Genomic DNA, 27,419 nt, shown 5'->3' with positions numbered 1-27,419 from the left:
CCAGGAAGAAGTGTCCCTTGACCCCTTTATGGTATGGATACTGAGCAGAGACCCTTTTGGCCTGATGGATATGAGGCAGAGAATCACTGGGGTCTGCAGTACCAAAAAGGGTTGTTGAGAGGAGGCCAAATTGACAGGGAAGGGTACAAGGGCCTGACAGTGGAGAGAGACAAGACCACCAATTTATCAGCTTTAGAAGCAAATGTTGGTAGAATGCCTAGGTATGGGACGAGGCCAGCCATGCCCAGAAGATTCCAGCTTTTGCACACCCAAGAACCAGTATTAAGCCAGGCAAGCCCTTCCTTCTGATATCAAAATGCCACATAAGTCCTCCTGTCTATACCCAGATGCCACTTTGGAGAGGAGCAAAGGTAGAATGCTCAGACTTTTCTGAGCATTTATTTTAAAAAGAATACATGAAACCTGAAGAGACTGAACTGAATTTATTTCTAGACTCTACTACTATCCAGTGGAGTGGAGGAGGGAGTGAGACTTGTGAGGAAAATCAGACCAGTAATTGAGAAAGGAGCTAAATTGTATTTGCATATCCAAATTTGTAAGGAAATTTGTGATCCTGCTCTGTATACTGCATGCACTAATAATCCCAAGACCAAAAATCTCATTGACTTCCGCTCTGTAACTCACCTGAAACTCATTTATTTTTGTAGCTTTTCAGTCTAATTTGAAATCCTCACTCAGAAATAGGATAAATAGGGGGAAATGTCTGAAATAGGGGAAAAAAAAAAAAAAGTGCCAGTTTCACCCACTAATGCCTAAGAAGCTCCGGTATCTAAAAGATACTGTTACCATTCCATTTTACATTTTCAATAAATTATCCAAGGTCACAAAGTCAGAAAATGGTACAGCCAGTTTTGGAATCCAGACATTTGTCCCCAGAATCCATTCTCCTTATGGCTTTCTATTGTCTCTTCCCTACCAAATGTTGAGGATATAGTGGAAAACAAGCATTCTCATGCACTGTTGGTAGGTGGTTATCCTGGTATAGTTATTCTGGGGAGCAATCTGGCAGCACTTGGTGAAGTTAATTAAATATACTATGTTCTAAGGGAAACAAAGGCAAAAATAAACTATTGGGACTACATCAAAATAAAAAGCTTCTGTAGAGTGAAGGAAACAATCAACAAAACTAAAAGACAACCTTCGGAATGGGAGAAGATATATGCAAATGACATGTGATAAAGGGTTAGCATCCAAAATATATAAAGAATTTATAAAACTCAACCCCCCCCCAAAAAAATCCAATTAAAAAATGGGCAAAAGACATGAACAGACATTTCTCCAAAGAAGACCTACAGATGGCCAACAGACACATGAAAAGATGCTCATCATGACTTATCAGGGAAATGCAAATCAAAACTACAATGAGGTATACCTCATACCCGTCAGAATGGCTAAAATCAGCAACACAAGTAACAACAAGACTTGGCGAGGATGTGGAGAAAAAGGAACCCTCTTGCACTGTTCGTGGGAATGCAAAGTGGTGCAGCCACTGTGGAAAACAGCATGGAGGTTCCTCAAAAAGTTAAAAATAGAACTACCCTATGACCCAGCAATTGCATTATGAGATATTCACTCAAAGAATACAAAAACATTAATTCAATGGGATACATGCATCCTGATGTTTATAACAGCATTATCTACAACAGCCAAATTATGGAAGCAGTCCAAGTGTCCATTGATACATGAATGGATAAAGAAAAGGTGGATTGTGTAAGAACTGATGAATCACAGACCTGTACCTCTGAAACAAATAATACATTATATGTTAAAAAAAAAAAAAAAAGAAGAAGAAGAAGAAGGTAGTAGGAAGGGAAAAATAAGGAGGGGGAAATCAGAGGGGGAGATGAACCATGAGAGACTATGGACTCTGAGAAACAAACTGAGGGTTCTAGAGGGGAGGGGAGTGGGGGGATAGGTTAGCCTGGTGATGGGTATTAAAGAGGGCACACATTGAATGGAGCACTGGGTGTTATATGCAAACAATGGATCATGGAACACTACATCAAAAACTAATGATATAATTTATGGTGATTAACATAACATAATAAAATTAAATTAAAAAAAAGAAAGGGTGGGATATGCGCAATGGAATATTCAGCCATAAAAAAGAATGAAATCTTGCCATTTGCAATAACATGGATCGATCTAGAGGGTATAATGTTAAGCAAAAGAAGTCAGAGAAAGACAAATACCATATGATTTCACTCATATGTGAAATTTAAGAAACAAACAAGCAAAGGGAAAAAAAGAGAGAAAGATAAACCAAGAAACAGACTCTTAACTATAGAGAACAAACTGATGGTTACCAGAGGGGAGGTGGGTGGAGGGATGGATTAAATAGGCGATGAGGATAAAGGAGTGCACTTGACATGATGAATGCTGGGTGATTAAAATAAAAACGTAAAAAAATATATTTATTATGTTCTAGCAATTCTGTTCCCAGGTTTACGTCTTAGTGGGTCACACACAAAGTGAGTTGGGACGTGTTCTCTCCTACTCTACTTTCTAAAAGAATCTGTGTTGGATTGACATTTATTTCTTCCTTAAATGATTCATAGAATTTGCCAGTAAAACCATCTGGGCCTAGAGTTTTTAGTTTTGTTTTTGTGGGGGAAGTCTTAAATTAAAAATTCAATTTCTTTAGTAGATTTAAGGCTAGGGTTTTTACTCGTGAATTTTGAGAATTCTTTGTATATTCTAGCTACTAATCCTTTGTCAGATATGTAGTTGGCAAATATTTACTCCCAGTCTAAAGCATTCTCTTAACCGGATCTTTCATAGAGCAAAGGTTTTTAGGTTTGATGAAGTCCAGTTTATCAGTTTTCTTTTATGGATCATGCTTTTGATGTCATGTTTAAAACTCTTTGCCTCACTATAGATAATAAAGATTTTTCTCCTGTGTTTCTTTTCTAAAGTTCTTTTATTGTTTTGTACTTTACATTTAAGTCCATGATCTATTTTGAGTTAATTTTTGTCTAAGGTGTGAGACTAGGTCAAGGTTCATTTTTTTTTTGCCTAAGGATGTCCAAGGTCTCCAGCTCCATTTGTTGAAAAGGCTTTCTCCCACCCAGTTACTTTTGCACCTTTGTCAAAAATCAGTTGGGCATAGTTGTGTGGGTCTATTCTGGGTTTTCTATTCTGTTCTACTGATTTATGTATCTATCCCTCCCTCCACCAATACCACTATAGTCTTGATTATTGTAGCTGTATAGTAAGTCTTGAAACTGGGTAGATTGATTCCTTCTACTTTATTATTTTTTCAAAACTCTCTTCCTATTCTAGTTCCCTTGCCTTTCCATACAAATTTTAGAATGATCTTGCCTATATCTACATAAAATCATGCTGGGATTTTGATAGGAATTGTGTTAAGCCCTCTGTGGTTTACATATGTACACAAATGACATCTTTACCATGTTATGTTTTGCAATCTGTGAACATGGTATGTTTCTACCTTTACTTAGATCTTTGATTACTTTCATCAGCATTGTATAGTTTTTACCATACAAGTCCTACAAATGTATTTTAGGTTTCCAACTAAATATTTCTTTGTGAGCAAGTATAAATGGTATTTTTAATTTCAGTGTCTGCATGTTCATTTTTAGTGTACAAAACCATGGGTTTTTTTGTATGTTTATTCTGTACCTTGTAACCCTGCTGGACTCACTTATTCTAGGAAATTTTTGTAGATCCTTTGGGATTTTCTATATAGACAAACATGTCAACTGTAAATAGCAACAGTTTGAGTCTTCTTTTCTGATCTGTATGCCTTTTATTTCCTTTTCTTCCATACCACATTAGCTAGAACTTCTAGCACTATTCTGAATAAGAATGGAAATCCTTGCATTCTTTTCAATTTTAGGAAGAAAGCATACAATTTTTTCACCATTAAGTGTAATGTTAGCTATAGATTTTTAAGAGATTTTTTCTGAAGTTGAGGAAATTCCTCTCTATTCCTAGTTTTCTGAGTTTTTATCATGAATGGGTGCTGAATTTTGTCAAATGTCTTTTCTTATCAATTGATGTAATCCTATGACTTTTTTCTTTAGCCTTTAAATATGGTGAATTACATTGGTTTTCTACTATTGAACCAGTCTTTGTATTCCTGGAATAAATTTCATCTGGCCATGGCATATAATTCTTTTTTATATATTGCTGGATTCTATTTGCTAATATTTTGTTGAAGATTTTTGTGCCTATATTCATCAGGGATATTGGTCTGTAGTTTTGTTTATACCATCTCTTCCTGGTTTTGATATCAGAGTAATATTAGCTTCATAAACTGAATTGGGAAGTGTTCCTATTTTCTGAAAAAGGTTGTGTAGAATTAGTGTTATTCTTTAAACAGTCGGTAGAATTCCTCAGTGAGACAGATAATCGGGGTCTAGAAATTTCTTTCTTGGGAGTTTTAAAATTGTAAGTTTAATTTCCTTAGTAGTTTATAGGGTTAGTTATTTATTTCATATTGCATAAGTTGTAATACTTGTGTTTTTTTTTTTGGAGGAATTGTTCCATCCTAACTACGCTGTCAAATATGTGTCTATCCAGTTATTTGTAGTATTACTTTATATAGTATGTCTGCAAGATCTGTAGTAATATTTTACTCCTGATGTTGATAATTTGTGTCTTTTCTGTTAGTCTTGTTAGAGGTTTGTAATTTTATCCATCTTTTCAAAGAAATGGCCCTTTGTTTCACTGGTTTGTTCCACTGTTTTTCTATTGTCAATTTCATGGATTTCTGCTCTTACCTTTATTATTTCCTTTCTTCTGTTTGCTTTGGATTTATTTTGCTCTTTTTCACCCCTAGATTATCAAGGTGGGAGTTTTGATTATTCATTTGAGACTCTCTTTTCTAATGTATGCTTTTAGTGCTATAAACTTCCCTCTCAGCATTGCTTTAGCCACACAAATTTCGATATGTTGTATTTTCATTTTCATTACATGCAATGTAACTTTTAATTTCCCTGTCTCTTTGACCCATGGATTATTTGTAAGTATATTGTTTAGCTTCTGAACTTTTGAAGATTTTCCTGTTACTGATTTCTAGTTTGATTTTGTTGTGGCCAGAGAACACACTCTATATGATTTCAGTTCTTCTAAATTTTTCAAAATTTATTTTATGGCCCAAGATAGAGCCTTTCTTGGTATATGTTCTTTGAGTACTTGAAAATAATGTGTATTTTCTTGAGTGAAGTATTCTATAAATGTCAATTAGATCATACTGGTGGAAGAAGTGTTGTTGAGTCCTTCTGTATACTTGTTGATTTTCTGTCTTAGTTGTTTTACCAATTTTTGAGAGGGGTGTTGAAGTCCCCAACTGCAATTGTGGTTTGGTTTTATTTCTCCTTTCTGTTCTATCAGTTTTACTTCATATATTTTGCACAATATTATTTGGTATATACACATTTACATTGTTATGTCTTCTGGATGCATTGATACATTTATCATTATATAATGTCCCTCCCTGTCTTTGTCAAATTCTCCTTCTCTACTTTATCTGGTATTAATATAGCTACTCCTGCTTTAATTAATTTTTGCGTAAGTTGTTTTCACCCCTTCTGTTCAAATAACTTTATTCCAATAAAGAATAACCAAATAAAGAATAACCAAAAGAATGGTTATTCTTTTAGGGTAGGTCTGCTGGTGACAAATTCTCCTACATCTGAGAATGTCCAAATTTCCCTTTCATTCCTGAAGAGTATTTTCACTGGGTATAATATTCAGAGTTAATAGTTCTTTTCTTTCAAAACCTGAAAAATATCATACTAACTCCCTATAGTTTCCATGGTTCATGAGAAATCTACTGTCATTCAAATTGTTTTCTTTTAGGCAAGGTGTCATTTTTTTTAAGCCACTTTCAATATATTTTTTTTTAATTTAATTTTCAGAAGCTTCATTATATGTTTGATATTGACTTTTTTTTCATGTTTATCGTTTGGGGTTCACTCTGCTTGTCTCTTGTCAAAATTTGGGGAATTTTCAGGTATTTTTCATCAAGTGCTTTTTCAGCTCCTTCTGGGATTTTCATGACACAATGTTAGATCTTTTGTTATAATCCCACAGGTTCCTGAGGCCCTGTCCATTTCTTTCAGTCTATCTTCTCTGTTATTCAAATTGAGTGATTGATATTGTTCTTCTCTTACCCCTTTTTAGTTTATACTTTTCAGTTCTAGAATTTCCATTTGGTTCCTTTTTGTAGTTCCTGTCTCTGGCAAGGTTCCCTATCTGTATATTCACTCAAGCCATACTTTCCTTTAGTTTCTTATACATATTTTCCTTTCATTGCTTGAGCACACTAATAACAGCTACTTTGAAGTATTTGACAGCTAAATCCAATATCTGAGCCCCCCAGAGTCAATTTCTATTGAGTGTCCTTTACCCTGAGTATAAATTACTGTTTATAATTTCATGTTTTTCTAACAGGGTTATAATTTCCTGTTTATTTGCATGTCTGGTAATTTTGTTTGAAAGCTGGTTGTTGCGGATAATATGTAGTAAGTTTTCCTTCTCTTATATTCTGAAGATTTATTGGTGGTGTAGTTATAGCAGGCGATCTGGGGTGAGGGTAGGCTTAAATTGCAAATCTTTTATTTCCTGTGTTATGTAACAGTAGATAGTTCTGCTTATTTCTTCCATCTTCTAGCAGCAGCTTGCTTTTTTTTTTTTTTTTTTAAGCCTGGTCTCAGGGCATCTCCCATTTATATAGTTTAGTCACTGGCCCAAGATGTGAGCAGACTTTGGCTCAGATTTTGGGGCTCACTTCCACTACAGTCCTTTTGCTTCTGGAGTTTTCCATTTAAATTTCCAGCTGTTCTCCATTACCAAACCCTGACCTCTGACACCTCAGTTGCTACCCAAGCTGGACATGAACTGAGGAATGCACTCAGTCAAAAAAGTAGCAAATTTGCACATCTTGGCCAGTGCACTTCTGTCATTCAAAGGAAGACTCTTCACTGGACTCTGCCCGCTTTATTTGGTAGGTCCCCTGAGTCTCCTCCGTGCATGTGTACTTTAGCAGTCACGCAAAGACTTGGGCAGAGTTTATGTTCATATTTTGGTCTTACCCCTCATGCCACTCTCTCACTTCCAGGATTTCTGCTCTTAAGTTTCCAGCTGCTTTACTAGCCCTGAACTCTGTTCTCTGCTATTTTGAGCCAGTAAGGCTGTGGTTTTCTGCCTTTGGAACTGGTAGATGGGGTGGGGTTGGGAAGAACCTTTAGGCAAAGACCACAAAATCACATTTTACCCACTGCAGTTGAAGTCTTTTAAGGGTAAATTCTTCTCTAGTTTTTGCCTGCTTTTGTTCACTTTTCAGTGTCTTCAAATAGTTGCTTTTTGGCTTACATTTTGTTTAGATTTTATAGTTGTTAATTTTGTTATATTTTATTTTTATTATTTTTTTAAAGATTTTATTTATTTGACAGAGAGAGACAAAGTGAAAGAAGGAACACAGGCACGGGGAGTGGGAGTGGGAGAGGGAGAAGCAGGCTTCCCGCTGAGCAGGGAGCCCGATGCGGGGCTCGATCCCAGGGATCATGACCTGAGCCGAAGGCAGATGCCTAACGACTGAGCCACCCAGGTGGCCCAATTTTGTTATATTTTATAAGGGAATAAAGGCCTGACAAATTAACTTGAAATCTGGAAGCAAGACTCACATACGTTTTTAAGAGAACATTTATAAGAAAATTCTCTACCCAATTTTTTGTGGTCACAAGATTTGCATAATCTAAATGTCCTTTACTAGGGGTATGGATATGTTAAAAGTTCTAAACAGACACTCTGGAACACTACACAGACATTGGAGGCAAGTAAGTCCTAGATCCTAGGAGCACAGTACTGAATAAAATAGATCAAGTCCCTGCTGCCTTGGAATTTACATTCTAATGTGGAGAAATACACAGTAATCATATAAACAAATGAATGTATAACTTAAAAGGTGATGATAAGCTCCTTGAAGAAAAACTAAGCATGGTAAGGCCAGTAGAGACGGGGACTACAAAAACTGACATTTGAACAGAGACCTGAATAAAGTGCATAGTGAGCCATGTAGATATCGTGGAAATAACAATCCACATAGAAGGAATATTAAGTACAATGACCCCATGGCAGGGGCATGCCTAGCATTTTCAATAAATAGCATGGTGGACTGTGTAGCTGAAAAGACATGAGTAGAGGGAGTGAGTATTAGATAATTGGAATCCAGAAAATACAGGGCCTTTTTTTTTTTAATTTTATTTTTTTTAAATATTTTATTTATCTGACAGAGACACAGCGAGAGAGGGAACACAAGCAGGGGGAGTGGGAGAGGGAGAAGCAGGCTTCCCGCTGAGCAAGGAGCCTGATGTGGGGCTCGATCCCATGACCCTGGGATCATGACCTGAGCCGAAGGCAAACGCTTGATGACTGAGCCACCCAGGCATCGCAAATGCAGGGCCTTTTAGGCCACAGTAAGAACTCTGGACTATGTTATTTGAGTGAGATGGGAAGCCATTGGAGCATTTGAAGAGGAAAAGTGAGTTAAAGGTACATATAGCAACAATGTATAGCACTTAATTAAAAGCACTGTATTGAGAAAAAAAGATTTATAGGAAAATATGTTCACTCATGAGCATAGCTGTAAAAGTCCTATGCAAAATATTACCAAATTGATTTCAGCAATATATTAAAAAGGATAATAATCAACTAAGGTGATTATATTCTAAAAATTCAAGGTTGATTTCACATATGGAAATGAATCTATTACTTGCTACATTGACAGAATTTTTTTTTAAAGATTTCTTTTTTTGAGAGAGAGAGAATGTGTGTGTGATGGGGGGCGGGGGGTGAGGGAGAGTTTCAAAGTGCAGGGCTTAATCTCATGACCCTGAGATCACGACCTGAGCCAAAACCAAGAGTCAGATGTTCAACTGACTGGGCCACCCAAACGCCCTTACACTGACAGAACTTTTTAAAAATATATACGGTATCTCAATTCAAAAGCAGCATTTGACAAAATTTGAAATCCAATTCATGATAAAAATAATAGCAAACAGAAAGGCACATCATTAATCTGACAACCATTAATCAGAACCTCACTGCAAATATCATACCCAATGATGAAATACTGAAAGCTTTTCTTTCAAGTTTGAGAATGAGACAAGCACTTCCGCCAACATCACTTCTCTTGAACACAGTAACAGATCTCCTGGCCAGTGGAGTAAAGCAAGAAAAAGAAATAAATGGTACAAAATTGGAAAGAATGAAATAAAATTGATAACTTCAGAAATAATGAGTATGTTTGTAGAAAAGTAAAAAATACAGATATATTATTGAATTAATTAGTAAATGAGGTTATTTATATTTAGTAAAGGTGCTGCTCCATGGTCAACACATAAAAAATAGTAATGTATTTCTACGTATAAGCAAGCAGAAAATGAAATTTTAAAAGATCCCATTTGTAAGTCATTAAAAAAAACAACCAGTAAATGCCAAGGAATAAATCTAACAAAAGATATGCAGAACTCTGTACATAAATCTATAAAATATTATTGACAGCAATTAAAGAAATGGAGCATATAGGCCACAGACTTGAAGACTCACTATTGTAATTCACCCCAAACTGATCCAGTGTAAGAAAATCCCATCAGGGTGTCTGGGGAGCTCGACAATCATGAAAATGCAAAGGGCCAACAACAGTCCTTTCGGAAAAGAAAAATTGTGTGGGACATGCTGTACCACCTATGAGGACTTATTAGAAAGCTATTGCAATGAAAACAGCCAGGTACTGGTGCCAAGATAGACATATAGATCTAGGAATGGATTAGGATCAGAAAACAGGCTCACACATACAGAGAAAAATATGGAAAGGAGGCAATGCATAGCAATGGGAAGGTTTTTTCAGTGAACAGTTTTGGATTAATTAGATATCTAGATGGAAATAAAATTAAACTCAGGTTCCTCTTCTAACCACACATAAAAATCAGTTGCACATGGGTTGCTGGCAAAATACAAATACTTCCAAAAGATAATTTAGTAGAATATCTTCACCATTAGGGTGTAGGAATGACTACTTAAATAGGTACACACAGCATTAATCATAAGGGAATGATCGATAAACTAGATTGTATTAAAATTAAGACTTCTATTCATCAATAAACACCCATGAAAAGTGGTAAGGCAAACTGCAGAATGGGAGAGAATACTTGTAATACATATAACTTAAAGGGGTTATATTCAGTATATAGCCAAAGAACTCCAAAAACAGTAAGAAAAAGATAATCCAATAGTAATGGGCAAGGGACTTGAACAGGCACTTTATAGAAGAGTATTTTCAAATAGCCAGTAGAATCATGAAAAGATCAATCCCATTAGTAATCAGGGAAATGCAAAGTAAAACCAAATGACATTAACATTACACATACAACTGGGGGGAAATGCCACAAGATAGCAGAGATATGAAATAAAGTGAATTCTCATATGGATTAAACTCTCATATTCTTGATGAAGAGAGTATAAATTGAAAAATTTGGAGCAGTCTGGCATTATCTGCTAAAGTTTAAGGATATTCGTACTTTACAACCAAACAGTTCTACTCCTAGTTATATTCCCAACCTAAATGTGTACACACGCACAAGAGGCATTTGCAAGATTATTCATAACATTATTTGCAGGAATCAGAAACTGGTTATTAGGTGGTTCACAAATCTTGTTTGTCTTCCCCCTGGGTACACGGTGGGAGTGTACTTTCTTTCTTTCTTTTTACCTTGAACTATATATGTATATATTTTTATTATGTTATGTTAATCACCATATATCATTAGTTTTTGATGTAGTGTTCCATGATTCATTGTTTGCGTACAACACCCAGTGCTCCGTGCAGTATATGCCCTCCTTAATACCCATCACCAGGCTAACCCTTCCCTCCACCCCCCCTCCCCTCTAGAACCCTCAGTTTGTTTCTCAGAGTCCATAGTCTCTCATGGTTCGTCTCCCCCTCCGATTTTCCCCCCTTCATTCTTCCCCTCCTGCTATCTTCTTCTTTTTTTTTTTTTAACATATAATGTATTATTTGTTTCAGAGGTACAGGTCTGTAATTCAACAGTCTTACACAATTCACAGCACTCACCATAGCACATACCCTCCCCAATGTCTATCACCCAGCCACCCCATCCCTCCCACCCGCCACCACTCCAGCAACCTTCAGTTTGTTTCCTGAGATTAAGAATTCCTCGTATCAGTGAGATCATCTGATACATGTCTTTCTCTGATTGACTTATTTTGCTCAGCGTAATACCCTCCAGTTCCATCCCCATGGTTGCAAATGGCAAGATTTCATTCCTTTTGATGGCTGCATAATATTCCATTTTGTGTGTGTGTGTGTGTGTGTGTGTGTGTGTGTGTGTGTGTGTGTGTCTCTCTCTCTCTCTCTCTCTACACACACACATCTTCTTTATCCATTCATCTGTCGATGGACATCTTGGCTCTTTCCATAGTTTGGCTATTGTGGACATTGCTGCTATAAACATTGGGGTGCACATACCCCTTCAGATCCCTACATTTGTATCTTTGGGGTAAATACCCAGTAGTGCAATTGCTGGATCGTATGGTAGCTCTATTTTCAACTTTTTGAGGAACTTCCATACTGTGCACTTTCTTACCAACTATGGAGTTATACATGGCAAGGAGACTTGTTTTGGCCAATTACATAGAGGCAAAAAGGACATGTGTTACTTCTGGGCTGAAACTTCTGGTGCCAGGGAGTGATGTGCCTTGTTCCCTTTTCTTTCCTCTTGGAAGCATGTACTGCATTGGCTAGGGACCCTGAGTGACTATGAGTAGTCCCTGCCTCTTCTGTGGTGTTAAGCCATTAACATTTTGGATTTTTATTTCCTGCAGCATGGCCCAGCCCATTCTAACTGATATACCACTCAAGTGTACATGAATAGTTGAATCGATCAACTGTGGTTTACGTAATTTACTCACAGAACAGGATAATTCTACAGTAATAACAGTGAAAGAAATTCATTTGTACTCAACAACATGGATGAATCCCATAAACTTAATGTTGAGTAAAAGAAGCCAAACACATGGAAATATATACTATTTAGGTATAAGTACTTAAAAAGGGGTCTGAGCACCGAATTCCACCATGAGGGGGGGGGGTCCCCCATACCAACAAGTAATCTCTGAGACACCAGCAGGTTGTCCTACAACTCACCTTAATTCTGACACTATCTGCCTAGAGACAGCATCAGATTGCACAGATTTAGGGCTCAGTCCTACAAGACTGCCCTCCCCTCATATCAGACACTAGTTGAAAATCCAGGTTTCAACTGGTGCTTCTAACTGCCTACAGATTGGAGATTCCAATGACCGTCCCACTCCTGGGGTTCAATTAATTTCCTAGAATGGCTCACAGTTTACTTACATTTACTGGTTTATTATAAAAGAATACAATAAAGAATGCAGCTTAACATCCAGGTGGAAAAGATGCTTAGGACAAAGCATGTGGGAAGGCAAACCTTCCATCCCAGGTGACTTGGGGCATTACAAAAGTTGTCTCATTAACACAAAAGACAGTTTCCCAGCTCTCATCACTTAGGAAATTCCAATGGTTTTAGAAGCTCTGTGTTAGATATGGGAGGAAGACCAAATATGTTTTTTTTTTTAAAGATTTTTTATTTATTTGACAGAGACATAGAGAGGGAACACAAGCAGGGGGAGTGAGAGAGGGAGAAGCAGGCTTCCCGCCGAGCAGGGAACCCGATGCGGGGCTCGATCCCAGGCCCCTGGGATCATGACCTGAGCCTAAGGCAGACGCTTAACGACTGAGCCACCCAGGCGCCCCTGTATTTTTTATTATAAATCACAGTATCACAAGGCTTAACTAGTAAGACTATACAGAAAAGCAGGGAAATTAATGTCATGAGAATCAGGATGATGGTAACTTTGTATGGCTGAGAGAAGAAAGTGGTTGATGTTTGGGAGGTAGCATAAAAGGCTTTCAGGTGCTGAGGCTTTCTCAATTTGGATGTTGGTTACAATGGTGCTGTCCTGTGACAAACAATGGGCCAAACATTTTTGTTTCATTTACTTTTCTATATGGACATGTGTTTTCTTTACTTTTCTGATGTGTTTAACTAAAAGGGATTTGAAAAAATCAATAGTTGCTGTAACAACAAACCTTCAAGGGTGTAATGGTTCAACCATAAAGAAAATGATTTCTCACTCACGTGAAGTCCAAAACAGGTGTTCCTAATGATGTGGAGAACAAAGGCAAAAGAAAAATTAAATTTCCTTACTACTTACAGTCCATTGACAAATCCTTGAAATAGGGAGAGTGACATTCCTCTAGGAACTCAGCTGCCTCGATGTTAATACTTTGCTAACGGCAAAAGGCAATCTTAGCCCGACCCCCCAGGATCCTGTCAGTCAACTTTAACATTTAAAAACTACTTTGGAAATTTCCTTTATCTCTAAACTCCCCCAAGATACATGTTGACAAGCATCCTCCCAGCATCTGGCCCACTGATATCTGGGGCTTCTCTCAGCCATACAAAACAAAGTTACCATCATCCTGACTCTCATGACATTAATTTCCCTGCTTTTCTGTATAGTCTTACTAGTTAAGCCTTGTGATACTGTGATTTATAATAAAAAATACATATTTGGTCTTCCTCCCATTTCTAACACAGAGCTTCTAAAACCGTTGGAATTTCCTAAGTGATGAGAGCTGGGAAACTGTCTTAACCTAAACAGTAATAAATGACCTTTTCCCAACAAGAGCTAGCCTCCTCAAGGTACTAGAAACCTGTGCTATCCCTAAATACCTCAAAGCCTGTGCTATCCCTCACCCCCTCCCAACTTGAAAGTATATAATCGGCCACTCCTCATGACCCCAGTGCAGTTTTCTGCCCACAGGTCCTATCCCCGTGCTTTCATAAAACCATCTTTTTGCACCAAAGACATCTCAAGAATTCTTTCTTGGCCATCAGCTCTGAACCCCACCATTTCCTACATCACTAATTGGTGGGTGGCTCTTCTCTAAGTGATGTTTCAGGGATCTAGGCTCCCTCCATCTTTTGGTTCCAGCATCTTCAGCATGTAGCTTTCAAGGTCACATGTGCAAATGCATGAAGGTGGCCATAGTGGATAACAGAGGACTATGCATAGGAAAATATAAGGACCCAAATCTGCAAGTAGCACACATTAGTTCTGCTATCATCCAACTGGCTAGATTCAATCCTGTGGCCACACTTAAGCATGAGGGGAGCTGGGAAACAGAGTCCGGCTGATTTCCCAGGAAGAAGAACATGGGTGTGAGGAACACCTGGCAGGTCTCTGCCACAACACATATATACCAAAACCATGTATCTGCCCAAAGATACATACGTATCTAGGGACATGCAACAAACACCTTTGCGGGGGTGAGGAAGAGAAGAGCGAGAATCAGGAATAAAGGAAACAAAGAACAGAAGAGGGGGCTTTCATGAGCCAATCCTAAAACAGGACCATAAAGAGGCTTAACTCAATTCTTAGCATCAATCGATGCAGCAATGAAAGAGACAAGAAGTCCAGCAGCGACGGTGCCAGACGTGCCATCCTAACTGGACTGACTCTGAATTGTGACCCTAGTCTTTACAGCTGTCCATCCTCTCCTGGTCCAGTCTGTTTTCTAAGCCTCACTCCTTGGACTTCTCACAAGTTCTTATTACTTACTGATGTCCTCCCAGGACTTTCTCTTCTTAACCACACTTTGTTATAGCCAAACTCTGTACGTGTCACAGAGTAGACGGGATTTTACCTGTTGAACCTCCGTCCCACGTGGAACTTCAGCCATTACAGTAAGCATCCTTACTTCATCCCTGGCGTCAGTGGGAAGGCGGCTACAGAGAGCCCAACATCTAGATAAACCTGCTTTCCAGCAGCAACAGCCAAGCAGCAGGAGGATGACCCTGGCCTCCCAAATCCCGTGAGTGCATCTAATTGATGGAACATATTATAAGAACGCTAGCTCCAAGGATTTTAATTTCTCCAGGTAGCAAAGAATTTGAAGCAACAAGGTGAATGGAGGCATATTACTATGTGGCTGACAGAAGTGACAAAGTCATGAGAAACGACATGGATTATATCCCTTATTTACCTATTTTCTTTGGGCTCCTAACCCACTACATTATCTCTGCCCACCCCCTTAACACACTCTGGTTGTGTTGCAGCAGCTGAGATTCTGCAAACTCTTATTTCCCAGAATCTACTGCCAGCTGGTTCCATTAGGTCCTGTCAATGGGACATCCTAAAGGGAAACTGAAAGTGAAAGTCAGGAGGAAGGCCCTTCATTCCTGTTTTCCAGATGCTGTCACCCTACTTCAGGGGCAGGCAGCTGTTTCCAGCTACTAGCCGCTTCTGCATTTAGCAGCAGCTTTGCCACACTTGTCAAGAGATTTTAGCAGCAGACAGGCCATCATGCCCTTCCTCAGATGTCCAAGCACTAGGTACATGGAAGGAGCTTCCCCCACAAAGCTCTGAGTATCAGCCAAAAGGGGCCCCTTCTCTGAGCTCCTAGTTTCCGGTGATTATACCACTTCTTCCTGTTTGTTTTCCCAGGACTTGGGATGTTCTTGGATATCTCCAGTTATTAATTTCCGAAATACATCAGCAACTTCTTCCTACTCTTTCAGCCTTCCGACACTTGGAATCAATTCTCCGTATTAAATGCCGTCACTTGAAATACTTAGTGTGGTTTGCATTTTCCTGACAGGGCCCTGATTGATAGGTGAGTGGATATTAAAAACACAGCTGAGTGAGGGAGGGGGGTGGGACAGTAAGAATACATCGTCAGTAACACTCTATATAAATAAAGCGTACGCACACAAACAGTTTACACTTCCTAAGAACATGTACGTAAGAACGAGGACATTAAATGAGGTTTTCAGTTGTCTAAGATCTTTGGGTAATACACCAAAATTGAACACAACAGGTAACAGGTACTGACACATTCTAATGAAGGTGCTGGGTATAGCCACATAGGATTTACTCCTAAGATAAGAGAGCTGATCCAGAGCCCCCCAACTTTCTACTGTATAAGAAGTGGGAAATGAAAGATGCATTGATGGGAATTTTTAGGAATAGAGAACTTTTCCTCCCTGAAAGGAAAAGGAGCAGTGCTGTTCCCTCCATCCTAAATCAAGTGAGGAGGGCTCCAAAGAACCATCTATAGTCATTTTGTGTTTCCACAAGGGACAGGCTTTATATTCATTCAGATTACATTCTCTAGCTAGAGGTCTGCCACACCCAGGAACTTAACAGAGCCATCTCCATATGACCACTGAGGTGGAGTCTGGGGCAAAGGCTTTTTGGGAGAATAGAACCTGAATCTCTTATGAAGGTTTGGAGTCCTATGACTGTAGAGATTGGTGCTTTATTTCTCATATGGAGAAGTCAGTCGGGCTGGCAGGGGCAAGCAGGGAGAGAGGAGTCAGCTGCTGGGTGGCCTGCACTTTCAGTGTCTGGTGGGACAAATATGCATGAGTTTCCAGTGGGCTTCTTGAAAGAAAACCAGTCTTGAGGTGTTTGCTGGGACCGCTCCCAGGAGGGCTGCCCAGGGGGAGGGATGTTAGTATTAGGAGGCTGTGGATTCACAGACAGGGGCAGGAGCTGAAGGGGAGTGTGGGCTGTGTATCATAAGGAGGGAAGCAAAGCCAGTCAGTGCACAAGTCCCCATGGGGCCTCCAGAGAACCCCAATAGCTCACACGGAGGCAACATTTAAATGCCTGTCTTAGTAGAGCACACTGATGGGAGTTTAGCTTTTTCTCCTCCAATGTGCCCTCCCCATCCCAATCCTAAGTAACAGAGGAGGTAAAGAATGAGTGAAAGCAACAGACCATGTTTCCCCACCCCACTGAGCTGGAGGAAGAACAGCTTTGAATTGGATAAGTTGCTCACAGGTCACTGAGGTGTGGGAAGAGATGAGGGAGACAAATATATTTAAAATGCTAGTATTTTAGATTGGCCTCAGTTATGTTGTAGGGAATAATGAAACATATTTATACCAGAGTATTAACAATGTAGAAAGACCCTTGAAGTAAGGTCAAAAAGGTAAGGGCTGTGGCAATCAGCAAGACTCCCAAGAAGTAAAAGAGTAAGTAGTGTGTCCCTGCCCAATCAAGAACACATCACCTTGTGACCATCAGAATCAAGAGACCAAGAGTAACAAAGATCTAATAACATCCTTGAGTTCCTAAACCAATGTCACCAGCCACCTACCTTTGGGTTTCTAATAATATTAGAATAAAAATCTGTTTAGGACATTCTTCAGTGGGATATTTTCTTCTGGTCACAATCAAAATGCAACTGACAGGGGCGCCTGGGTGGCTCAGTCGGTTAAGCATCTGCCTTCGGCTCAGGTCATGATCCCAGGTTCCTGGGATCTCCTTGCTTCTCCCTCTCCCTCTGCCTGCCGCTCCCCCTGCTTGTGTTCTCTGTCAAATAAATGAATAAAATCTTAAAAAAAAAATGCAACTGATAAAATGAGTATCTCAACTTCCTCATGTGAGCATTTTTTCTCTCAATTAAGATTCAAAGTTATGGGACAGGTAGGAGTGTTGATTGGCACCTGGTAGAACAGTATGTTTGAAGCACCCTGAAGGAAACAAAAAGGGTTTTGTGATCTAGAGTAAGGTGGACAGGATGCCCAGAAAACATATATTAGCCAGGGTATATAATGCTAACTTCTGTAACCTTCCCAAAACTCAGTAACTTAATGTAATAGAGGTTTCTTTTTGTTTAAAGTCCAATGTGGATGTTCTTGGTCAAACAGCTTTCCTCCAAGCAGTGACTCAGACTCTATGTTCTGACTCCACGGTCTTCAAAACATGTGCTTCAAGATTACTGAGGAAGGCAGGAGGGGGTGTGGGAATGTGGAGAAGACTCATCCACTCTGTAGCTGCCTTGGTCTGGTAGTAAAACATCACTTCTACTTACTTTCCATTGGTGAGGACTATTCACAGAGCCCCACCTTGATGCAAGGAGCTGGGAAACGGAGTTTAACTGTGTGTCCATGAACAGGACATTTTGGTGAGCATCTAGCCAGTTTCTTCTATAGAAGAAATGCAGATACTGGCGTGAAGATCTGGAAGATGAAAATGAGCTCATCACGAAAAGTACTGTAGAAAGATGGGGCAGCATGTGTAAAGAGCCAGCAGGAGCAGCTTGGAATGCTTGAGGAAAGAAAAGAAAGCCTGTGTGGAGGGAGCCTCAGGAGGAAGCAGTGGGTTAAGATGCAGTTGGAGAGCGAGGCCTGGGCAGATCACATAGGGCCTGGGAACGGGTCTACGTCTTTTGTTCTCAGAACACTGAGAACCCATTGAAGGATTTTAAAAAGAGAAATGACATATCTGATTTACATTTTAAAAATCACTTGGCTGTGTGGGAAATGAATGGCTTTGGGGGCAGGAATGGAAGCACTGAGACCAGGAAGGCAGTTGCTACAGTGGTCAAATGTCCTAGAACCAGGGGGCCAGTCTGAGAAGTCACCTGGGAAGGAGGACGACCTGTGGATAGAGAGCTCTAACTGCAGGTCTGTGTCTGTGAAAAGCTGTGAAGGGCTTTGTGCAATTATGTAAATGCTTGAGTGTTTGGAGCTGAGCTGTGTCTCTGCCAAGATCATGTTGTTTCCTTTGGAACGGTGTTCCCGCAGGACTGTGTTACAGGAACAAAAGCTGGAGCACACCAAAAACTGCAGCAGCAAGAAACCTCTCAAAGCACGCTGAACAAGCACAAGGCACAGGCTGCCATCCAAACCCAACCTTATTCCTACCACCCCTCCAAACTTTTCTCATTTGCGGGCACTGTTCCCTGCTGTGGAGAGAAGCTGCAGCAAGCCTACGACTTTTCAGCTCATTCTTAGTTAACAGTCTTACCATCTCAAGCAATTAGAAGGTCTAACCCTATGTAACAATAAATAATCTGCACCTACTGTAGCTTTAGCTACTTTCCCCTCCCAGCCCTGCCCCACTTACGTCTAGTCTCCAGGAGCCTGAGCTGGAGAGGGGAAGAATAATCTGTATGCTCTCTGCTCTTCTTACCTCCAATCTACCTAACAGCTGCTGACTGCTCTGGGCCCAGCTGCACAGAAATAAGGGGGTAAGAAAGGAAAGAAGGTTCTTGTTGGACTGGGTGGTTCTGTGCCCTGTGGGCCTGACAGATATTTAAAGGGGACATCCCAGCTGCCCCCTTGACCCTGGTAGATGCAGCTGTGGTGGGTGGTCTCCTGCAACTCCCTCCTCAGTCCACATGGCACACTCTTAGCTGCTCTGTGCTGAGGTCTCCTTGCTTCCTCAAATGGTCCTACTGGAAAGGACCCAAGACCACCCCACGCTTCCTTCTCTCCTGCAAGATGCACAGGATACACACATGCCTCAACTGCCACGGCAAAGTGTGGGAATGCAGGCCAATACAAAAGCAGCGGCACTCCCCCGGCTTCACCACTGAACAGTTAGTGAGCCTCTGCTTGCCCTCTACATGCCCAGGGAGGGAGTCAGACTCCAGGCTCATCACTCCTCGGCCGTAGGAATATAAATACCTCAAGCTTCCTGAATGGTCCCAGTGGAGTCCGCAGTTAGATCTGAGGTGAGGGGGGTGGGCCCTCACAGTCCAGCTGTGTTGTCTCACAACAGCAAGCTCTCTACAGAGATCCTACACTGTCTCTCCCCATGCATCCTCTTTCTGACCTTGAACCTCAAGCATGCTATTAATACCACCAGCAATCATACTCCATTTCCCTCATTCGTTCATTCCCTCTTAACTCTCGTAAGGACGTTTACGCTCTCCTCGCCTCAAAACTCCAACCCCTTCCCTGCTACTCTCTCAACCCTGCTTCCTGCTTCACTGTGAGAAACCAAAGCAACCAGAATAGAACTTTTCAAACCCTAGCCTGATCTCCTGAATTAGAAACTGGGGGAAGGCTCAGTAATCACTGGGTGACTATAATGCACTGCCTTGCACGGTAGAGCAACCCCCTCCCACTTACCGCTTACTACTCTTGCCCTTCCTTCAATCTTTTCTCCAATTGTTCTTTAAACTAGGTTGCTGTTTGAGCAGCTGGCATGCGGTTATTTCCTAAGGAAATATACTGTTCCCTCTCCAGCCTCGGCTCTCAGCATTAAACACTGAAGTCCAAGAGTCTGGGCTTGCCCAAGAGTCTGTCCTGAAGCTGATGATAGAGCCAGGAGGCCCCAGAGCAGGCTCAGGGGAGTCCTGCTTTCAGAATCAGAGCAACTGATGGAGACACTAGTGGGGCTGGGCTGAGTTACGGGGAGTCCAAGGCCTGAATCAAACCCAGAGAGATATTTACTTGGGTGGATGGAGCCAGAATAGGCATAGGAAGAGTCCAAATTATAAGTGAGGAGGACAAAAAAATGAGAAAGGCAGACCACAGCTGTCCTGCTGAGAATTAAAAAAAAACAGGGAAAATAACCAAGACCTACGGAACATAAACATTCGCAAAAGAACAGAGATAAAGAGCTATCAAAGGTAATGTGTGTCCCACAGCGAGATGCCTGCTACTCCAACACTTTCCTTGGACTTTGTGGCCTGCCTCCCCTTATCCCTGGAGGCTCCTGTCCCGTGCAGCTGCTGTAATAATCATTTCCCCAGAAATCCCCAGTGAATCCTGAGAAGCTGGAGAGGACTGTGAGGGTATTTTATCTTGGCTGCCTAGCAGCCAGCTCCTCACCAGCCTCACATCGCTACCACAATGGAGATCTCTCTAGTAGGCAGTCCAAACCCCCTGCACTTCTGAAATTCATGTCATCTAGCTTCCCCATCACTTTGTCTGCAGATCTCCTGGATCTGCCCCCTCCCTTGAGAGGTTAGCACCTGTTCCAAGCCATCATCCTGGAGAACATCAGAGTCCATTCAGACAAGACCTCCCCATAATACCTGAGCCCTCAGTTCATTACCCAACGTATGGGCAACCTCTCTCGCACGCCTCTCAGGCACTAACCCCTGTGGCTTCACTCTAGACGCAGCCATCGCCTGGAGCTGCTGTGCTTCCAACACTAATAATTAAAGCACTCCAATTTCTGACCACCACCTCTCACCTGCCCAGGTCACTTGTTTAATGATTCCCAGTGCAATAACCTACCCCTCTGTCTTCACTCTCCTACCTCTTCTACAATAGTGCATGATCCAGCAGTGATCAGTTACTTCTGAATGGTGTGAAATGCCTCCTTTCATTTCCACTGCATGGCAAGACTCCAACTCTGGATGATTCCTTAGTGCTCATTTTCCCCACAGCTACATTTAGATTCCTGAGTAGGCAGAGAAAACCACACCACTGGGCTGGCTGGTGTAACCGTAAAGTCATGAATAATACCACCATAAATTCAAACAGACCCTCAAGAGTATTCAGCAACCTTCACTCACTGCAGTCTGACTTCACTGTAAATTTTAACAGACCTTGCAACAGCGTTTGACAGCTGACAACTTCCCCATCCCTTCCTTCCATATTGAAAGCATCCATTCTCCCAGTTTTACTCCTCCATTTTTGGCCCAACCTTCTCACCTTGTCACCTTGACTGGTCCATTTGCCTTTGCCCATCCATCAAATGCTCCTCAGAGTTTTATTCAGAGCCATTTTCTCTTCTCACTACCTTACTCTGGATATCTTATCTATTCCCATGACTTGAATGACCACCTCTAGACTACTGATTCCCAAATCCTAGCACAGGTCTCTCCTGGCACGTTTACATCCCTCTTCCAAATGAACATGGAACAGGTACCTACAACCCAACGTTCTAAACGGCAGCACCAGCCCAACCTGTTGCTCAAGTGAGAAACCAGACTCACTGAAGATTCCTCTCTCTCACAACCCTCATCAATCCCACCTGTTCTACCTGCTCAAGTTCTCCTATCTGCTTACTTCTTCCATCGTCTCTAGTCCTCAGTGCCCACATCTTGTACCCTGAGCCTGGGTTCCTCCCAATACCCTGTTCTCATCAGTCCCACCCAACTAGACCCTGTTATTCCACCACCTAAGTGACAAGCTCTGGGAATACAAAGATAAATATGACTTGAAAAGACCGCAGCCTAATGCACAAAGTAATCACAATGCAGTTTGGAGAATGCAGATGAAGAATTAATTCTGCTTTAGGAGGGGTGGAGTAGGGAACAACTAAGCTAGGATGAGTAAGACTTCATCAGTCAGACGAGTATTCAGCAGACAGAACACATGCGAAGACACTGCGGTACACTGCCTAGCCTCCAAACATGCCCTCTGGCCTACAGCCTACCTCAAAATCTCCATTCCCTCACTAGAGGCATCTGACTGGCTCAGAGCCCTGGAAGTTGTGTCCCAGTGGGCACTCTCAGTTTTTGCCCTTCCAAATAGGTAAGATGCTGCATCTTTATACCTGGACATGGCAGATACCTTCCAAGAGAGACCAAGGGTCTATCATCCCAGTTCATCTTTTTCCAACACCAGCCTTCCTTGCCCGTAGCTTTCCCAGGACATGCTGATCTGGGCCCACTGCAAGGTGGAAACAACAAACAGACATTTGTGCCAATGGACAGCCCAATCCCCCAGCCTACCATGGCATCAACCAGTTGTTATTTATGAAGAGACCCAGCAACCTTACCACGCTCCTCCAAGAACAGCTCAGAGTCTTATCAACAATCTCTAAATACCCTGAAATGAAGCCCGTTGAAAGGCCTATCTTGAGCTCTCCCAAAGTATTCCTCAGTCAACAAATCCATTTTTCACTCTTCAACCTCCAACCCTACCTAGGAAAGGACTGTAGAAAATAGTAAGGCTTACAACACATCACAGCCATAGCTACAGTTTATTGAGCACCTCTTATACACCCAGCCCTGGCTGTAGATTTTCTCAGCAGACGGAGATGAGAAGAGAGTAGAGATGCCAGGGCAGAAAGTCCACGTGACTCCTGATAGATGGAAAGAGGAGCCAAACCGAGAGATGCCTTGAATTCCAAACCAGCTAGTTCCCACATCTGGAGGACCCATAATTCCCAGATACCCTTGTATTTTCACAATAAACTCCTTATTCTTTAGCTAGCCTGAGTGACTTTATGCTTCTCACAAACAAGAAGCCTTCATGAGAGCAGGGCTGAGCCAGGGGGTTTCATCACACTTTGGTCTTAAGACGGCGAAAGTGACATTATCAGTTCCTGGGTCAGAGACTGGCTGGATACAGTCTTCAGAGTTCTGAGCCTGGAGTTCAAGACTTGCATCCCCTTTCAAGGCAGGCCCAGGGGTCACCTGCGCTTGTAGAGACATGGCTGAAGCTTCAGGCCTGTGAGTTGAGCCTTGGGCCCTACCCGAGGAGGCCCAGTCTTTTCAAAGTCAAACAAGAAGAAGTGGCTGTTGGTAAGATCCTAGGGGTGGAAAAAACCTAGTGAGCTCCAAATCCTCAACCCAGCTCCTCAAAACACCTCTGGTCCATGTCCCGCCCTTGCTCAGAAAGCTCCCCAGGGCTCTCCCATGCGTCATGCCTTCAAAGAGCAAATGTCTGTGTCTGTGCCTATGGCCTCCTTCCTAAACACCATTACCCTAAGAAAGACCACACGAGACAAAAATAGGGAGACTTTTTGAGGCCCTCACCTTGGAGATGACCTTGAAGCCCAGTTTGGTCACAGCCCCCAGAAAGGTCCGAACATCTTCAAACCGGCTACTGACTTCAGCCACTTTCAAGAGACCCCTGAGAAGAGTGAGAAGTTCTGTGTATATACACAGACATACGTCTGTGCACATATACACACATCTGTGTCCCAGGAACTCCTACCCTTGCTTCAGCACTCGATTTGCCTCCTCTAGGAAGTCCCTGATGTTGGTTCCCATCAGCGAAAGGCAGAACACAGCCACATCCACAGACTCATCCTCCAGAGGTACCTGTAGAGAGTAGGAGTACTGTATAAAGCACACAACATGGGAAGCAGAAATCCAGCACTGAGGGGCACCTGGGTGGCTTAGTTGGTTAAGCGTCTGCCTTTGGCTCGGGTCATGATCCCAGGGTCCGGGGATCAAGCCCCACATTAGGCTCCCTGCTCAACGGGGAGCCTGCTTCTCCCTTTCCCTCTGCCGCTCCCCCTGCTTGTGCTCTCTCAAATAAATAAAATCCTAAAAAAACCAAAACAAAACAAAAAAGAAAGAAATCCAGCACTGACTGCTAGCACCAGACACCAGGATGGGGGTGCAGAGGGAGGGAGCATTAGAGATTAGCACATAGAGGCTGGGTCTAGAGCACAGGCCAGAGACACAGAGAGATAGAAGGGTTTACCTGGGCCATGTCACACACAGTGACCCTGGGGTCCAGAGAGGCCAAGTCAAAGCAGTGCACAGGGTTCCGGATACTTGAAGCCAGGCGGCAGTCCCCGCAGCCGAAGTCAGCTACCACCAGGGACGCAGGCCTGGGAGTGGAGGGGAGGGATCACTCACTGGTCTAGTCTGAGCCATGACTGACCCACATCGATTCTCACAGTGCCCAACCCCCATTCACCGCTGGCGAAGATCCCTGGCGATGCGGTCCACTGGCTGTAGTGGCCACTTCTTAACTTGGCTCTGGAAGCCGCGGTGATAGAGAAGAAAGGCTTCAGGATCTTCCTGGAAGAGACGCTGTGCAGCACTGCTAGGCCCTGAGTATAGCTGTTCATTGAGGTAGCGAAATCGGGCACCATCCAGCCGCTGTGCCATGCGGGCTCGCAGAGCCCCTGCCCGATCCTCATAGTTATCTGGGCTGGGGGCAGGAGGCATCTCTGTCTCCTCTTTGGGGGCTGTGGCTGGAGCCTGGTCTGGTGGCTGAGGTGGCCGAAACTTGTTCTTATGTCTACGTTTGTTCTTCTGTCGGTTCCGCCACTGCTTGCGACTCAAGGTTTGCGGGGGGTTGGCAGAAGTGGACCCAGGACTTTGCTTGGATTGGTCATTTGTCGCACTACTCTTCCAAGCTTTGGGACCTGAAGAGAGGGAGATGAGAAAGCATATTTGGGGCAAGAGCCCCTGAATTCAGGCGTTTGGCAATCATCCTGGCCATACCCCTGTCCTTGAGAAAGAGACTATGGCCTGGATGAAAACACTTCTTATTGCCTAACCCCAAACCTAATGGTGGCAGGTAACCTCTGTCATGTACAGGATCAGCTGATCCCCCTCCCTGTCCCACACACATATACACAGCCACTAGTACCTGTTTGGTTATCATTGTCCTGGTGCTGGGCGCGGTTTGAGGGGACCTGTTTCTGGCATTTCCTCTTTCTTTTCTGTTCTTCAGCAGAGTCACTGGCACTGAGAACCCCTTTGAGGCACTTTTTCCTCCTTTTTACTTCCTTTTCTTCATAGTCACTGCCAGGTGGGCCCTGTTGTTGACATTTCTTCTTCCTCTTCTTCTCTACTTCAAGAGAAGCACTGGCAGATGAGGCCTTTTTCGGGTGTTTCTTCTTCCTTTCCACCACATCCTCCTCAGAGTCACTGCCAGGCAGGCTAGGGGGTTGCTGGGGAAGAGATGCTGCCTCTAGGGCCCGTAATGTGGCCAAGAGCTGACGGTGCTTGGAGCCCTGAGGGAAAACAAGGGAAGAAAGAAGGGGTGAGGTGAATAGATGGGGCCTGGAGAATAAGAAGGCAGAGATAGAGACCTGATTCAGATGCTGGCAGAAGCACCTGGATTATTCTCAGTTAACTTCACTAGCTTGTCATGAAGCCTGCCAGACCCTGAACAACTTTTAAGTCACCATCTCAACCTTTGGGAGGCTGGAGAGCAGAGAAACCACCCACCTCACTTCTTCAATTTGCAGATGAGAAAATGGAGTTCCCCAGAGGACTGTGGTAAGGCCACAAGCAACAGGACCAAGGTCAGAGAATAGGAGTTCAACCCTCAATCTCAGGCTTTTGCCTGCAGCTTTCTGTATCTTTCTGTAAAAGCTAGGGAGGTTTCTGAAAATAAGAGTGACAGAATCACAGGTGTGTACTTAAAATGAGTCTAGCCATAGTGTAGAAAATAAATGGAAAGGGACAAGCTGCCGACGGAAAGACCTGTGGCATTGATTATAGCTGTGGGTTGAGGGGATGAAGAGGAGGGAATAAAGCAGGCAGATTTCATGTTGGATGCTGACTGAAAGGCAGGAAGAGCCTGAGGAAGTACAGCAGCCTTCACATCTGCAAAGGCTTAAAGGAGAAGGTCTCTTGTCTGGGAGGCCTTCTGGATTGAAGTCCTACTGGGAGGTCCCAGGCCAGGCACTTAACCTGGTGGTTTTCAGTACCCACTCTGCACCACTCCTTTAGAATGGTAGTGCTGATAAAATCCTTCATTGTCACTCACTCTTTCTCTCTCTAATCCAAGCTCCACACTGAAACCAATGACTTTTTCAAAATGCAAATCTTAAAAAATCATTCCCCTGCTAAAACCGCTTCATTGGCTTCTATCGGTAAAATATGCAACACTTCTCCTCTACCTCTCCAACTTCAATGGCATACCCTCTCACTCTCTGTGCTCCAACCACACGGATTACTGTGTGTGTGACCCTAACAACAGGACATGCTTTCTTGCCCCAGAGCCTCTGCACGTGCTTTTCCTGTCCAAAAATGCGTCTTCACTAACTTCTACGCAACATCTCTCACTTAGTCGGGTCTTCTATTGGCCGCAGCCCCCCGCCCCCCCCCACATTCTGTTGGCCGCAAGCGCCCCCCCAACACACACACACACATTCTGTTGGTGGCAAGCGCCCCCCCAACACACATACACACACACACACTGCGTGCCCACACGCTCAGATCCACCAGGGTAAGCTCGGCTTGAAACAGCTCCCTGCAGGGCGGCTCACCTTGATTTGCGAAGCTGAGGCGGGCCGAGGCCGCGAGGCTACAGGCGGGAGACCCGCGGCTACTGGGGCCTCCTCGGCCCACTCCGGCTCCTCAAACATGCCGGTGGGGTGGATGAAGTCGCGGGGTCCACACAACTCTCCACGTGCAGAGCGCGTCTCTAGTAAACCGAGGGCCCAGAGCCGCCGGAACTGAGCCGGAAACCAAAGAGTGAAGCATGGGTAGCTAGAGCGGTCGGCGCGGCGCCGGAAACCATCGAGTTTAGGCACTGCTGGCTAGAAGGGCAAGGGAGGCGAGCGGGAGGGAGGAATGGGGGCCCGCGCTGGCCAGAGAGGGCCAGGGGCGGGGCCGGGCGGCGGGCGCGGCCGGACGGGAGTTCCCCGAAGAAGGCTCCTCCGGTCCGAGTCCCGGTGAGTGCGGGAGCACCCGTGCCCTTCCCCAAGGCTCGACCCCTGCCAACCCGTCAGCCTTCACTCGGCCCGAATACCGAGTAGGGAACGAGGGCCACCCTCGGGAAGGACCCCCGATCGCCTCTCCCAGGGTTTAGGGCGCCTGAACTCCCCCCTCCCCCCAGGTCTGTTCGCGGGTAGGGTCCCCGAGC

The 27,419-nt window shown here is 43.1% G+C and overlaps 1 protein-coding gene across 4 annotated transcripts; it reads right to left on the bottom strand.

Moving 5' to 3' along the window:
- Positions 1 to 11,380: 11,380 nt before the first annotated feature.
- Positions 11,381 to 27,041, bottom strand: RRP8 (ribosomal RNA processing 8). 4 transcript variants are annotated; one of them, XM_078058451.1, is made up of 8 exons: positions 26,821 to 26,954; positions 25,191 to 25,557; positions 24,510 to 24,963; positions 24,291 to 24,420; positions 23,796 to 23,902; positions 23,615 to 23,711; positions 22,408 to 22,523; positions 11,381 to 18,125 (listed from the first exon to the last, which is right to left on the bottom strand). In XM_078058451.1, the coding sequence occupies exons 1-7, from the start codon at positions 26,917 to 26,919 to the stop codon at positions 22,449 to 22,451; spliced, it is 1,329 nt and encodes a 442-aa protein (XP_077914577.1). In that variant the 5' UTR covers positions 26,920 to 26,954; the 3' UTR covers positions 11,381 to 18,125; positions 22,408 to 22,448. The 4 variants fall into 4 exon arrangements, with proteins under 4 accessions (XP_077914577.1, XP_035951838.1, XP_077914578.1 ...); XM_078058452.1 differs by having other exon boundaries at positions 18,107 to 18,125; positions 22,425 to 22,523; XM_036095945.2 differs by lacking the exon at positions 22,408 to 22,523.
- Positions 27,042 to 27,419: the final 378 nt, after the last annotated feature.

Source organism: Halichoerus grypus, chromosome 11 (assembly GCF_964656455.1).
Source record: "Halichoerus grypus chromosome 11, mHalGry1.hap1.1, whole genome shotgun sequence".
In the NCBI taxonomy this organism is placed as follows: domain Eukaryota; kingdom Metazoa; phylum Chordata; class Mammalia; order Carnivora; family Phocidae; genus Halichoerus; species Halichoerus grypus.
The sequence above is the reverse complement of the archived record's forward strand: the minus strand, read 5'-3'. Positions and strand labels throughout refer to the sequence as shown.